This window comes from Ostrea edulis, chromosome 6, assembly GCF_947568905.1.
Source record: "Ostrea edulis chromosome 6, xbOstEdul1.1, whole genome shotgun sequence".
Classification (NCBI taxonomy): domain Eukaryota; kingdom Metazoa; phylum Mollusca; class Bivalvia; order Ostreida; family Ostreidae; genus Ostrea; species Ostrea edulis.
The window spans coordinates 24,529,586-24,546,124 of record NC_079169.1 but is presented as its reverse complement, the minus strand read 5'-3'; the positions used below and the strand labels follow the sequence as shown (position 1 = coordinate 24,546,124).

Sequence of the window (16,539 nt, the reverse complement as noted above, 5' to 3'; positions counted from 1 at the left end):
GTCTGGCTGAAGGAAGCACTTTCTCATCTGAGGGTAGGTCGGTATCTTGTTGCTGAACGATGGAAATATTTTCGGTTATAGGTTCGGACTTGTCATTATTTATGCATTTGTCAGCTGTATCTGGTGCTATGACGTGTGGCGTTGGAACAGTAGCTTTAGGGATGAATAGTAAAGCAGGCGAAACATGGACTATAGGTAAATTGTTGGACTCTTCATTAGACGAAACATCGGTTGTCTTACGCAGTCGAAAGGGGTCGTTGACGGTTGATAGCTTGTAACAATCCGAAATTTTTACACAGTCTCTGAAGTGAGCCCCCGTGATTTGGAACCTATAATGAAGGCGGGTAGTTTGCCAGATTTGATGTAGAATGACGATGTTATTCCTAAATGTAGGACAGTAGTTAGCTATTTGGCCTAACATTAGTTCCAATATGTTTACCTTTTGCTCCTTTGTAAGGCGAATCACCTCGGGTATATTTTCGTTGTCATCGCTGAATCCTCCGTACAAAGTATTCCCAGTTTTATTCTCACACCAGGTCCCTGATACAAGAAATGGGGCTAAAGTATTGTCCATAGAAAGAGTATATAACAAGTTCTGACGTCAATTTTCGCGATCGACTACGGGATGCTGGGATCAGAGCACGCTGACCTGTTCGTGGCATTGTTCTGGCTCCGCAACATACTTTGAACAATGGTATCAGATTCATAGAATATGGCTGCAGCAACGCTGGTGGACGGTTCGATTCAGCCATCAATCTCGATTTTGCTGTAGAGACCTGATGGAAAACTCAGAATGTATAGGCGCCAAAATTAACGTTTTGCGCAAAATTGCATTCAGGAGGTTGACTGGTTTGAAGGAGTAAAGTTATGATGTGGGCAGCAATATCCTATACAGGCAGGGCAGCATTGGATCACATAAAGGGTACTTTGACGGCTCAAATTAATATAATTACACATCGTTCCAATAATGCAGTATCCAGTAGCAGGTTTTTCTTTTTCACATGATAACGCCAAATCACATAATACTCATTTAACGTGTGATGTTCTGCAAAGATACAATATCTAGGTTCTTCCTTGGTCATCCAAATCACTAGATTTGAATCTTATATTTCGAACATTCATGGGGCGAACTGCATACACGAAAGACAACCGCAGCTTCAGATTCTGCAATAAAAGGCCCAAACTCTGCAGTTAGAGAGGAACAACATCAATAGACAGTTTTAGAGACTTAATTGCGTCCATGGGAAGGCGTTGTCAGAGAGTCATTGATGCTCGTGGGGGCACAATAGATATTGAACTTGAGTGACCTTGAATTGTTAATGACAGTAATTCGAAAAATTACTCTGTTGAACACAGTTCTGATTTTACGGACAGGTACTGTGAAGTTAATATAGAAAAGATGTTATAGTTCCTCATTGAAAGTATCTATGTACTCTTTGGAGATCATGTTTTTCAACAGTTTATACTAGAATTGCAATGGGTACAGATTGTGCTGCTTCATATTTGGATGTTTCACTGAACACGGGCGTTAATGACAAACTAACAACTCAACTTTATGACATAATGGTGAATTACATGGGCTTATAATTAATGAATTATCAAGAATCCATGGATTATTAAGAAAAATAAGCATTTGATTGATTTTATGAAGAAATTTATTTCAAATATGTGTTGTGTTGTAAAACCCGAGATTATCCTGACCATGACTATATTTTGCGGGCATTATTTTGACTGCGGATAACTCCGTTTACCTTATCAAGATATAGGGTTCATGGCGGGTGTGACCGGTCGACAGGGGATACTTACTCCTCTTAGGCACCTGATCCCACCTCTGGTGTGTCAAGGGGCCCGTGTTTACCCAACTCTCTATTTTGTATTGCCTTTAGGAGTTATAAGATTGATCACTGTTCGTTACCTTCACCTTTCATTATCGTGTCCTTGTTTTGTAAAAGGACAGTCAGAAAGGTCATACGAACCAATATGTACATTCAATACATAAATAGTCATTTTTGCTTCTGTTTTAAGTGATTGAATGATCTGTAGACTACGGACAGTTTCGGGTGAAATTATAGCAAACCACCGATAAGCAGGATTCCTAAAATCCTTTTCCTACAATATATCTTGTTGTTATGTACATGTCGAATTATTTATTTATTCTGTTTATTGCAAGACATGTTGGACATAGAAGGCCCTTCTCTTTCAGGACGTCTCTTTGTCGTCCCAATTTGACATGTCTCTTACTTACGTACACATCTAGTTTATTTTCAAAGAATTCTTCCAGAAACTTGCTGGAACTTATACTTTGTAAAGCATGCAATTCCCTATGGAAATTAGAACTCTGTATCCAGTGAAGATAAAAAACAGCTACCTCATTAACCATGCGCATGCAGATGAAATATCAACTATGTTTTCTAGTCATTAATAAGTTACTAATGAATTGTCTTTGCGGCAGCTTCTTTGCGATGTACGTGATTAAGCTCCCGAAATAGAGAATGATAATTTAAATTTTTATGATGTAAAGATCATATATTTACCTATCAAGTGATGATAAGGAAGTAGATACAATGACGTCACACAACAGATTATCTTATCTTAGGCCATGGGGTAAAAAATCCCATATCTATTTTGCTGTCCTGTGCTACATTTATAAACTAGGGCAGATATGAATTAGAACGACGGTTTTTTGAGTTACAGATATGATGTAAGAGAAATAAAAATCGTCTGTGACATTTCTCAAATTAATTTGCACTTGTGAATTTAGTTGCTACACATTCCGAGAGAATCAAGCGACATTGGTTTAATTGCTTTAGACCATTGTTTTGTGGTACCAGTCCACGGACACGTTCGAGTGTGGATAGTCTTCAAAACTTTTTGCGATAACATAAATGTGCAAAATTTACCACACACAAAATATGTTATATATCCTTTATTTCTGCAAAAGTAATCCCCATATGAAATGTTTGGTATTTGTTAATTGTAAAACATTATCAAGCTACATAATCCAATTTTAACAGTTTGCAGGTTACCCCTACGACCCATATCCATCTTGATATAATGTTCTAATTTGTTTTAATTTTGACGTTACATGGTACATAGAATTATTGCGTCTTGGAAGGTAAGAAATCGTAGTCCAATGTAATGTATTCTTTATTTGAAAGAGTATATGATTTCTTATTAAGTAAATTCTGCCATTTATCATCAGTTTAGATTGCTATACTGAGCTACTTTGGTCCACTAGGACACGGATACGTATAGTGTAAATGGAACCTCATCTGTGGTTGGATTTTAGATAATGTTAGTGGTGATGCAAGATAATCCATTTTCAGTTGTTTATTTAAGGTTATCACCTCCTAGTTCTAAAAGATTAGTGAATTCACAAATCAACTTAGAAGTAAAACTATAATTTTATAAGAATCAATAAAGTCAGTAGCGATTTTATTTAATTAACCTGTGTCATATGTATAGATATGTTTCACATTTCCACAGTTTCCCTAATATGACAGATATAGCGATATACAAGTTTAAACAAGTGTGTTCATAGCTCAAAGCTTATCGGCGGATACAATCGACAGATACCGAATAAACGTCAACACAGATATAATTTTTTACATGAATTCGTGACGAAATAGTTGTTTTAAATCATTGTGATGGGGTTTATACGTGTTAACAGCTGCCCAGCAGATTCCGAAACTTGGCAGCAATTAGCTAAGCAATGTCAGAATAGTGACCATTACCACTGTCTGTTCAACGATTTTTTACAGACTGTCAGCGGTTGTAATGACTGGATATGGGTTGAACCAGGTGAGATATTTAAATACAGAACTGTTATCAAATTCCGTTGTAAACACTTTTCTCAAAATCCCCTCTTTTCAAAAGTTGGATATGATAAATACTTTAAACTGAAATATGTTACATTCAAGTAGTTTTGAAATAGTTGCAGGAGAAATAATCGAGCAATTGAAAAGTGATCATCCAAATATTCATCATTTTTACACTTTAAAACATCTATCAGTCATGTCATACTAGTCGTTTGGGCGTTCCATTTACTTTGCATTAGGGGTTCGATTATACATGTAGTACATGGCGCCCCATCAAACCTTTGTCAAGTACCCAATATTAGAGGAAAAGTCACGATTCTTTTTCAAATGTCACTTCTAGATGGAAGTCCCATTTCACGGTAAGCATGTCCACCATGAAGAAGAGGAGAGCATATTCATAGCCCTTGGGCTGTTTGCAATCCTCATTAAATAAATAAAGCTTTAATTACTGCACTTCACTTCACTGCCACGGTCGTAACAGTCATGCATAGGTCAAAGGGTTTTGTTACTTGACTTAAAGCTGGTGACGTCTTTATATAAAAAAGAAATTATAAAACAACATATGTAACATTTTTACATCTCAGATACGTCTATTTGAAGGACATTGTCCAGTGTACATATCGGAGGCGCTCCAGATGGACACAGAAAAATGTCAACATCAGTGTCCAGAGATCGATAGATCTTACAAATCCTTCGACGTGTATAAATGTAAGTTATTTCAAACATATTAATTTCATATATATATATATATATATATATATATATAAGAAGCTCTTGCCTATCGAATCAGTTGAGAGATATAATCACCATATGCAGGTAATGATGGAATATTGCTACATTGATATGGGAAGTTGACGATGGATAAGCAGAAATCATCCCGTTTCTCATAAAGTCGAGTTGATAGTTTGCCGTTAATATCTATTTTCAATAAAATATCTAAATATGAAGCTGAAGTGGATGACTCAATGGTGTCTTTTATTTAGAGTTCACAGGTATACATATATATCGAATAGACATATAGATGAAAGTTATTACTGTTAATAGATAAAACGTTGTCGATGCATCTTAAATGTCATTTGTCGAAATGCGCATCTGGTGCATCAAAATTGGTACCGTATACGTTTTACATTGAAGACCACAGCAAGATATAATTTTTTCTTCTCGCGTAGAAGTTTTTGAATGAATTCTGCATCATAGGAATATAAAAACAGGTCAGCTAACAAAGGAGCACAATTCATGTCCATCGGAATTCCAAATATTGTTGACAAATAATAACATTTATGTGACAAAATGTATGATGTATTATAAGGATTTAAAAAAAATCAAAATTTTAGTTTAAATTATAATAAAGCTGAAGTGTAATGAACCGTGTACGAAAAGTATACAGAAATTAAAAGAAGTCAGTATCTGATCTTTACAAGAAATTCTAAGATCATTGTAGGATTTTATGGCAAATTTTGACATTGACATTTTCTCATTTGAAATCATAAAATCAATTAATACATTTGCTAATTGCTTGCGGAGTCTTATCCATATTTCATACTTAAGAGCAATAGTGCATTATGAATTAATAATTCCTAAGTAATAACAGAGTCATATCTACTTTCCAACATGATAAATTGATAATGATTCCCAATGACATCACTACGTCCCCTTGCATAATACCTCTGACGTCATAATGCCAAGTCAACAACTTACACTGAAGAAGGCGTTCATAATTAATCCATCTAAATTTAAAAATAAGTTTTAAACACTTATTTGTTAATTATTACTACAGTGTATAGATATACTAGTTATTGTTGACAAATAATAACATTTATATGACAAAGTGTATGATGTATTATAGAGATTCCTTCATCTTACAAGGCTATTTTTCCTGATGATTTGTGTCTGTACAATTATATGTTACTAATTTTACAGCAACAATAAATGTTTCCTTGTATCAATTATTTTTATTTGGCTTCATATATGTAACCAATCAGTTGTGCTTATTTTGGTCATGTTTTCATTATCGATTTGTTGACACAAAGGAGAAGCCACGCTTAATCTGCTGTCTGAATCTTATTGACCCACCAACCACCCCTTTTGCCACCAGTCATTATTGTGTAAAATATTTAAAGCCTATCGATGGTTGTTACCCACGTTTTTTGAGCAGGCAGCTATTGTGGCATTTTTTTTTTTGCTATTATTTTCCGGGGGAAAGGGTCATCTACCACAACACAAGTCCGCTCGACCATCTAGGCAAGTCAACTTAAACTTCATTTCGATGACGATGGAATTCTCGCCAGGCTGTAACATGCTACACGGTCATTAAGAATGGAAATGGGATATATATCTTCAGAATTGTGTATATACAACTGTATTTTTTCATTGCGTCATTTACATAATAAATGACAAGTTTCCTTTCAGTTGGTGATGGGTTTTGCCTGTCTCAAGCAAAATCAAAGCAAAGTCTCATTGGCAGTGTTTCGAACATCGGATCATAAATGTTGGGCTTTTTACACGCTGAGATACGTTATCAGTCATTCTAAATATGCTTATGATCAACATGATAAAGAGTAATAAAATAAACATTCAATGATTAAATATCATCTGACTGAAAAATTAATCAGTTGGGAAACGATATCACTAATACTGAATGTTGTGCTTATAATGTAAACTAGAACTTTCCTTTAGGGACTAATACCCCTGCGAAACACACTATAAAATGGATAAAAAATATACTTACTCAGATCAAACCAGAAGTTTTGTAATCAAATTGTCATTTAGTATTTTTTTTATTGAAAATGTTGCTTGAAAAGACTATCAATGAATCAATCGAATATTTCCCGTGATGCTCAATATAAACACTATACCAATAAATAGGATTTTTATCTTTCTCTTTATCTGGTACGTGGTTCAAAGATTGCCAGAGTATGAACATCCCCCCACACAAACCGAAAATGGATTTATAGAAAATAGAAAGTCATACATTCATTATAAATCAAAATGTAAGGTAGATAAATGTATGTAAAAGGTTTGATGCAAACATTTAAATTTGTTTTTGAAATATTCTCCAAAGAGATATTTTTAAACAATTTAAAATAAGAAATGTAATGTATTTACAACGTTTGAATCAAATCTCTTGATGAATTTTTAAGATATACTCTTTTTAGTTTTAAAAATGTCCATAAGTAGAACAAAACTGTACATTGAAGAAACATTGTCCAATCAATATGAAAATACCAGGTTCACATCCTCATATGTATCATTGTATGGTGAGTAATGAGTGTACACATTGTTAGAAATATCCATGCAGTAGTTTCTTAGAACATGCACGGACAAAGGACTGACAGACGGACATGCTGATTCCAATACCTCCCAAACTTCGCTTACGGGGGTATAAAAAGTCAATGTGAATAGTACCTCAAGTTTCCAGACTGATTGCATAAAGGAATGAAACGCTTTTAATAATGCCTGAATGTGAAATAATGAGGAAGTTGTTTGGTTTCATCTATTTATCTAACAATATTCTCATTAATCATTGCAATCAAATGAAAAGGGTATATATGTGCCCATTTATCACCTTTTTCTAAGTTTAGAAATTTTTGCCGTGACATTTTAAATTAGTTATAGATTGATTTATAATTGTTGTAGATATCTCCAGGTATGTAAATTATGCCATGTTTCAGCAAAATGAATTAGATGAAATAGTTTCCAAATATGAATACCAAATTAACATCACTATGAGAAATCGCGCAATCAGTTAAAAGTTATCTCTGTTCATTTTTGTACATACATGAGGATAGGAACAGTGACGCTTCATGATGGCGCAGGGATACTCCATGAAGAGTTTTAAAAAAATATTCATTTACATTCAACTTTCATATATATGAAAAGAAATTGGAAAAAGGAAGGGGAAATTCATTGGATCGACCTGAGATCGAACCCAAAGCCTTGAAGTGCTAGATATATAATCTACTTGTAACCATTGAGCTACCCAAGCTAATAAAAATTTAAACCCATTTCCGAAACCATACATGAAAGCTTCAAATTGAAAAGATAAAAATAGATTTAGAAAAATGTCAGAGACATTAAGTATGACCTTCAGCTCAGAGTATTACAGGTAGTTTTACTTTTTAGCTCACCTGAACCAAAGGTTCGACTGAGCTTTTCTGATCGCTTTTTGTCCGTCGTCTGTCTCTCTGTCCGTCTGTCTGTCTGTCTGTCCGTCTGTCTGTTAAACTTTCACATTTTCGACTTCTTCTCCAGAACCACTGGGCCAATTTCAACCAAACATGACCAAAAGCATCCTTGGGTGAAGGACTTTCAAATTTGTTCAAACGAAGAGCCATGTCCCTTTCAAAGGGGAGATAATCACAAAAATGTAAAAATAGGATGGGCTCATTTAAAAATCTTCTCAAGAACCACTGGGCCAGAAGAGCTGAAATTTACCTGAAAGCTTCCTGACATATTGCAAATTCAAGTTTGTTCAAATCTTGGCCCCCGGTGGTAGGATGGGGCCACAAGGGGGATCAAAGTTTTACATACAAATATATAGGGAAAAACTTTAAAAATCTTCTTCTCAAGAACCACTAAGCCAGAAAAGCTGAGATTTACATGAAAGCTTCCTGACATAATGCAGATTCAAGTTTGTTCAAATCATGGGTCGTTGGGGTTGGATGGGGACACAATAGGGGATCAAAATTTTACATACAAATATATAGGAAAAATCTTTTAAAATCTTCTTCTCAAAAACCACTGAGTCAGAAAAGCTGATTTTTACATGAAAACTTTCTGACATAGTGCAGATTCAAGTTTGTTCAACTCATAGCCCCCGGGGACAGGATGGGGCCCCAAGGGGGGATCAAAGTTTTACACACAAATATATAGGGAAAAACTTTAAAAATCTTCTTCTCAAGAACCACTAAGCCAGAAAAGCTGATTTTTACATGAAAACTTCCTGACATAATGCAGATTCAAGTTTGTTCAAATCATGGCCCCCGGGGGTTGGATGGGGACACAATAGGGGATCAAAGTTTTACGTACAAATATATAGGAAAAACCTTTAAAAATCTCTTCTCAAGAATCACTGAGCCAGAAAAACTGATTTTTACATGAAAACTTTCTGACATAGTGCAGATTCAGGTTTGTTCAAATCATAGCCCCCGGGGGTAGGATGGGGTCACAAGGGGGGATCAAAGTTTTACATACAAATATATAGGGAAAAACTTTAAAAATCTTCTTCTCAAGAACCACTAAGCCAGAAAAGCTGAGATATACATGAAAGCTTCCTGACATAATGCAGATTCAAGTTTGTTCAAATCATGGGCCTCGGGGGTTGGATGGGGCCACAATAGGGGATCAAAGTTTTACATACAAATATATAGGAAAAATCTTCTTCTCAAGAACCACTGAGCCAGAAAAGCTGATTTTTACGTGAAAACTTTCTGACATAGTGCAGATTCAAGTTTGTTCAAATCATGGCCCCCGGGGTTAGGATGGGGCCAGAAGGGGGGATCAAAGTTTTACAGACAAATATATAGGGAAAAACTTTAAAAATCTTCTTCTCAAGCACCACTAAGCCAGAAAAGCTGAGATTTATGTGAAAGCTTCCTGACTTAATGCAGATTTAAGTTTGTTCAAATCATGGGCTCCGGGGTTTAGATGGGGCCACAATAGGGGATCAAAATTTTACATACAAATATATAGGAAAAATCTTCTTCTCAAGAACTACTGAACCAGAAAAGTTGATTTTTACATGAAAACTTTCTGACATAGTGCAGATTCAAGTTTGTTCAAATCATGGCCCCCGGGGGTAGGGTGGGGCCACAAGGGGGATCAAAGTTTTACATACAAATATATAGTTAAAATCTTTTTCTCAATAACCACTGAGTCAGAAAAGCTGATATTTACCAGAAAACTTTCTGACATAGTGCAGATTCAAGTTTGTTCAAATCATGGCCCCCGGGGGGTAGGATGGGGCCACAAGTGGAGGGGTCAAAGTTTTACATACAAATATAGGAAAAAGCTTTAAAAATCTTCTTCTCAAGAACCATTGGGCCAAAGAAGTTGACATTTACATGAAAGCTTTCTGACATAGTGTAGATTCAAGTTTGCAAAGGGTAGTTTGGGCCATAATAGGGACTAAGGTTTTACATGCAAATATATATGGAAAGTCTTCAGATATGGGCCAAGGTGACTCAGGTGAGCGATGTGGCCCATGGGCCACTTGTTTTATTTGTTGTCTGAAAGCAAACAAAGCATTCAGGATCGAAAAATATATACAGTAGTCCCCAGTATTCAGGATGCTGATGATCATATTTAGGAAACTCTTCTCTAAAATGAGATTACCTATAACATACATTATCGACTATCACTTAAAACGCATAAAAAGATGTTTGAATTTTGAGATTTCTGTTTCATATATCCTTACCTGAAAATGAGCACGGAAAACAATTATCGAGAATATATTGGCGCTTACTAATCCTACATTCATATGCTACCTGCGAAATCGTGTACACCACTACATCAGACATTTCTATTTATTGTTGAAGAAGAAATTTGGATAAAGTTTTCAGTTAGAGTTTCACCCGAATATAACCATTTCAATGTGTTAATTATTGTATACTTTGATGATGTCATTGTATATGTCATGATTGATATGAAAGATCAATCTCATAACTCCTATAAGCAATACAAAATAGATAGTTGGGCAAACAAGGACCCCTGGACACACCAGATTTTTTCCAGCATGGACTGTTGAATGACTTTAGATAATATGCTTTTCAGTGCAAATTAGTTTAAAGATTTTTAATTGACTAAAGATTTGAAGCTTAACTTGAATGATTACACATAATAGTCAAATACCCATCCTTCGGATGAGACCACAAAAACTGAGGTCCCGTGTCACAGCAGGTGTGACACGATAAAGATCCCTCCCTGCTCAAAGGCCGTAAGCGTCGAGCATAGGCCTAACTTTTGCAACCCTTCACAGGCAGTCTCCATATGAGTGACAAATTCGTTAAACAGTATGCAACGAACCAACCCGATAGTCAAACCACTTCTCAACTGAATTATTACGATAACATTAAGAGCATTAATTGATTGTTTTATATACGTTCGCTTACTAGTTATGATATATCAGCAAAATTTCCTTAGACATAAACTAACTAAGGATGATATGGTAAATGTATTTCAATGACGTATATGCATTTATTTTTAGATTCGAGATGCTATACAAACCAACAGTAAGTTCATTTTTTGTTTTCAATTTTTGCACTAAACTGACTTTTAACTGGTGGTAGCAAAATATGCACTCTCATGCTTATTTAACCTTGTTTTCTACGGTTATACAAAGTCGTATTGTCATAAAAATCACGGCGTTTTAAGTAAACCCGCTACGTTGCTCTATAATCAATGTATAATTTTCCATGACATTTCAAATTGAGTTCACTGGCAGCCTGTCTTGTTTCTACTCTTTAAATATCTGAACTTGAATATCTCCTGTTCTGTAGATGTTTCAAAATCGTTGCGTTCAAAATAAATGGAGAACAAGTAGCTCCAAATATCACTGATTTTAAACGGTAAGTCACCTTTGAACTGTTGAGATTATTCGGATTCTTGCGCTGAAGGAATCTCCTTACATCTCTGTTATTTCCATGTAAGCCAACGTGTAGAAATGCTTTCTCAATGTCGGGGATCACAGCAAATTTGTAATTGAAATCTTGTAAGAATTTATGTCAAATCATTCAGAATGGGAAATGTCGAATCCAGACAGTCGTTACGGCTCATCTTGTCACGTGACTCGAGACAACTACAGTCATACACTATTATTATTGGTGTGGTGTTGAAATCCTTGACACTAATGTGGAATACAATGCACTACAAACATATGCTACTCTTTTTATGAACCCTTTTCGTTCCTTTTTCTCATTCATTTCACCGTATTTCTTCAAATGTTTCGGGTTGCGACGTAGTCCGGCTATGAGGTATTTTCAATGCAATTTCGTAATTTGACAGTAGCTCAGAGTGGTCATGTTTCTATAGTAATTCAGCGTTGTATTTGTCGTCTCAAACTTCAATGCACTTCTGTTGCTACACCTTGACTTTCTCACTTGGTTCGTTCTTGGTTATTGTGTTCATAATTCAAATGTTCTCTATATCCCAGAACCCTTCCAGTGCTTGTTCTATTGCTGTGTGTATACATGTAGCTATCACGCTGTATATGTGATCACTGACAATGTCTATACTTGACGATTGAGAAATTGGTCCCGAAAACAGAAATCCAATCTTCGACTTCACAGTACTTAGTCCACATCCTCAGATGAATTGGTGCTCTACAATTCTCCAATATTGATCTGCTCCAATTAAGAACTAAATTACAATTCCGATGTGAATGGAGACCGGGTGTGTTAATTTGAGTCCTTGAAGGTATGACAGTTTTTTAACTTCAGAGGTGTGGTAATTGGTTGAAGGGATTGCTATAGATGGTACTATCAGAACATTTATAGCGTTCAATTTCCCCGGAATCCGTTATTAAATCGATGACTGTGCTATCTAGGTTCTCGACACTTCTGGTTTTTCAAAAGGTAGATTTAATTACTTCAGATTTTCTTCGTGTGATTCTCAAGTCATTTGCCAGTCTTCCTGTTGTGAATAATATCTGTGGCAGTTCGTCAAATACATGTACGATGAAAGGTGAAGATAACGAACAGTGATCAATCTCATAACTCCTATAAGCAATACAAATAGATGGTTTGGCAAGCACGGACCCCTGGACACACCAGAGGTGGGATCAGGTGCCTAGGAGGAGTAAGCATCCCCTGTCGACCGGTCACACCCGCCATGATCCCTATATCCTGATCAGGTAGACGGAGTTATCCGCAGTTAAAATCAGTGTGCCAAGAACGGCTTAACAATCGGTATGAAACACGCCAGACAGCATTTGACCCAATGATAGATTGTATTGACGAACTAAATCGTGATAACGACCATAGAATTTGCGAAATGCTGACTTCAATCGAGACTTTAGAAACCGATATAATCATCTGTTGTCTGAATTTGATAACTCTCCGGGGCGATAACCGTTTTAAGTAAAACACTCGTTGGTTGATGTTCAACGTTCAGTACTGTGCTTTTTGGTTCCCTGTTCGTCTCTATGATGTTGCCACTTCCTGTATTGATGAACTCGTTTTTGTTACTCGCTATTTTCATGCTGTATATACTTGTGTGGCGTTTCTTCGGACACCTTTTGCATTTATTGCCGAATTTTCAATCTCAGGCGCTGTTTCCCAATAACTTGAAACATTATTTCTTCTGTTCTAAGATGTGGAATCTTGCATTTACGTCCGTAAATATCTTACAATAGCCTGGACAATGAATCTGTGCAGAAATAAATGTATGGCCGGCTCTTCCTTATGAGTATTTGATTCTCTTCTTTTCTGGTTACATGAATTACGAATGTTGAGATTTTTCGTTGAGGCACCGGTAAGAATCGTTGCTGATGCAATCACCGTTGTTTGTAATATGACTTGTTTCAAGGATTTTGACGTCTTTGTTGGTAGCTTTCCGTAGATTTGGAAGCGTAATGTTGCCACCATCATTAATCACTTGCCGTAGTGTTTTTGTTTTAAATTCAGCTGGCAACTTATTGATTATGCTGAAATAAGCACAGCTTCGTACATCTCCTGAGCATGACCTAGACACTTCAAAAGTCCATATAACTTCTTAAACTATTATAGCGTCATTTGGGATGGGTAGGGGTCCATGAGTGCAGGCATGTGCGCGTTGATATTTTTCTGAGGCTGTTCTTTGATGAAATAAACCGGAACCGACGGTATGACGTCGTAAATTAAACTTCAAAGGCCGCTCTCTTAGCGGCTGGTAATTTAGAATATATGATAGAATAATAGTGATTTTTATCTCATACATGTGGTGTATATTGAAAGTGAGCTAAAGCATTAGCTTTATCACACGCCCGTTTGATAAAGCACTTCCGGTCCGAACTACTTTTGACACTGTCCCCGCTTGGATGACATATTTTCTGTGTTGATGCATATCCATGCATGCAATAAAGCGTAAAACTTGTTATTCTGTATCTATTTAGAATTTCTTTTATAGCAAAATTAAAATGATGTTGCCCCCACTGGCATATAATGCAAGCTACCGGCCATAAAAATGCCAACTCGGTCAATAACTACTCAAATTACGATCAGAAAACAAAAATATGTGCACACTGTTATCATCGACAAGGAATCGACCGCCTACTGGACAAGCCTAATCGAAAGTACCTCGACATGCTGCGGTACCAAATATTCACAAGCACAGTCTCTTTTTTCTGGAGCATATTGAATGTAACAAATCTCAACAGCTTTACTTACTATCCTAGGCCTATTTAATGTGCCTCAGGATTTCCTCTCGCCCTCAGATCCAAAGAAACTACGTAAATAAAATCCAAATGCACAAACACTTCTACTTAATTTCATTGTAAACTGTTGAATATTTTAATAAAGCCGCATTAAAATATTACTTTCACTGATCGTTGTTACACAGGCTTATTTCAAAACGACGACGACATCAAACTTTTATCAGAAGGTCAGGCCTACGTCAAAAAATAAATACTCGGTCAATAGTTGTTACTTTGTTGGAATGGCAAAACCATTATTGATTTTATACTGTAATCCCTTCTAAAACAATTTTGACCCATGGTTTCTTTTATAAAAATGCCCTTTTGTACTGTATATCATTGGACTATAAGCGCACTATTTTTCCCGCGTAAGGAAGACATATTAAGCGCGACGTCTGAGCCACGGATTCAAAACAAATTCAATCAGCTGTTTCTACCATACTGGGGATCATCTCAAAATTAAGTGAAAAGAAGACGCATGAGATAAATCGAACATCTATAATTGCGTATTTTGATATTTGGTGTATCCAACTCGTTGATATGCAACGATAGGCAAGCCTCGCGAATAAATACATCATATCAACTTCTTGGATAAACAAAATATCAAAACACGCAATATAGATATCCTCTATAATCATTAAGCAGGGATGTTTGTTGTTAAAGGCTGTAATTTACTATATCAGTAAGTAATACTTTGTTCATAAAGGAACATTGTGGTTAGGGTTGCCTTCCCCTTCAAGTGTAGCTGACGTATTAACGTTATTATTGAAAATTTCTGAAACGGTTGTAAAACGTTCAGCATTGGCGTTTAAAGTATACTGCATTTGATTTTTACATTTCTTCTGTGTCTGGATTTTCATTTAGATCTACAAATAGTCTTGCTCTCTTGCTGACGCGTATAGCTTTGAGTCCTCTTTATATTCTATATACTCGTACAATTCTGTCGGTTTCAGTTAGACAGCTTAGAAAAACAAACTTCGGTATTTTTTTTTTTAATTCTGTCACAGACCACATTCCAGTTCGACAGCTGCTGTGACCAATATAACTGATGATCCAGGTCCCTTACCACCAGGTGGTTCCTCGTTCAATGTGGCTGCTGTGGTTGTACCCGTGTTGTTAGTTGTCATCGCCGCCGTGGTGTTTGTTGTTCTCATTTGCAGACGTTATAAAGGTACAGTTAATGTTGAAATGCTGAATATACTCATGTTCTAAGTGAATTTAACAGACCACAATCGGCAATACATTGAATCATACTATTCCTTGTTTTCTGTAAAGAAAAAAGTATGTTTATGCGCTATTTATCTAAAAAGAGTCTAGTGGGGTTCTTTTCAACACAAAATACTAATCTGAATGTGTCGGGTGATACTTGTACACTTGGTGGGACATTCATTTATAATCTATCAAATATGTTGTGCTAAACTATACTGGAATATAACAAAAAAACTTTCTTTACACTTTGATTTACAATAGTAAAACCTTGACATGATTTGAAAAATACTTTGATTCAATAAAGTAGATTCCCTGATTCGATATGGTAAAAACATTGATGTTTTGAATAATTCCGAGATTCTAGATACAACATGTACTTCACTTCCTACAGTAAAGCACGTTGTCAGAGGATGCCTTATTGAGCCGCGAGGTTAAAGGTCTCAACCGAACAACCTGCGACACTCACATTTTTACGATGGTTTTGTTTGATCTTATTCGTATCTTTTCCACTCATAGTGTACGTCAACTGCAAACAATTCGTGTTAAGTTAACGATTTACATAATCTATATTTTGAAGTTCATATGATTTATTGTAAATAAACAACAACAAAAACAATAATTATAAACAATAAACAATGAATTGATATGGACAAAACATTACATGACCACATAATATGTAATAATGAAAGAAAGGTGAAGATAATATTCAGTGATCCATCTCATAAATCCTAGGAATAATACAAAATTTACAGTAGGGGAAACACGAAACCCCAGAGGTGGAATCAGATGTCTAGGAGTAATCATATCCTGCTGGCCAATTATACCCGCTGTGAGCCCTCTATTTGATCAAGTAAACGGAATAATCCGTAGTCAAAATCAGTATGTGTAGAAATATGCATAAAACGGCGTGACAAGTGGTATGAAACGCATCACAAAATATTCAACTTAATAGCAAGTTGTATTTGCAAAATGCTTACTTTAAACTTCAATTTTTCTTTTGTTAACAGCCTGTGTCGATTAGACAATTTATCATACACAGAACATGCTCTCATGTATTGAATCAGTTGAGAGATAAAAATACCACAGACGGGTGAGAAGTGGAAATCATAAAGTGATTATACTACA

At 35.8% G+C, this 16,539-nt stretch overlaps 1 protein-coding gene across 3 annotated transcripts in view; it reads left to right on the top strand.

The window, feature by feature from the left end:
* The window catches only part of LOC125683231 (uncharacterized), a 71,815-nt gene that overhangs the window by 12,186 nt on the left and 43,090 nt on the right, over positions 1 to 16,539 (top strand). For 2 of the 3 annotated variants that reach the window (XM_056142110.1, XM_056142109.1), the window contains exons 1-4: positions 3,552 to 3,801; positions 4,419 to 4,526; positions 11,023 to 11,047; positions 15,213 to 15,376. In XM_056142110.1, the coding sequence (XP_055998085.1) occupies positions 3,648 to 3,801; positions 4,419 to 4,526; positions 11,023 to 11,047; positions 15,213 to 15,376 (451 nt within the window). In that variant the 5' untranslated portion in view covers positions 3,552 to 3,647. Of the gene's footprint in view, positions 1 to 3,551; positions 3,802 to 4,418; positions 4,527 to 11,022; positions 11,048 to 15,212; positions 15,377 to 16,539 lie in introns of those variants that run through there. The other variant, XM_056142108.1, reaches the window with a different exon arrangement.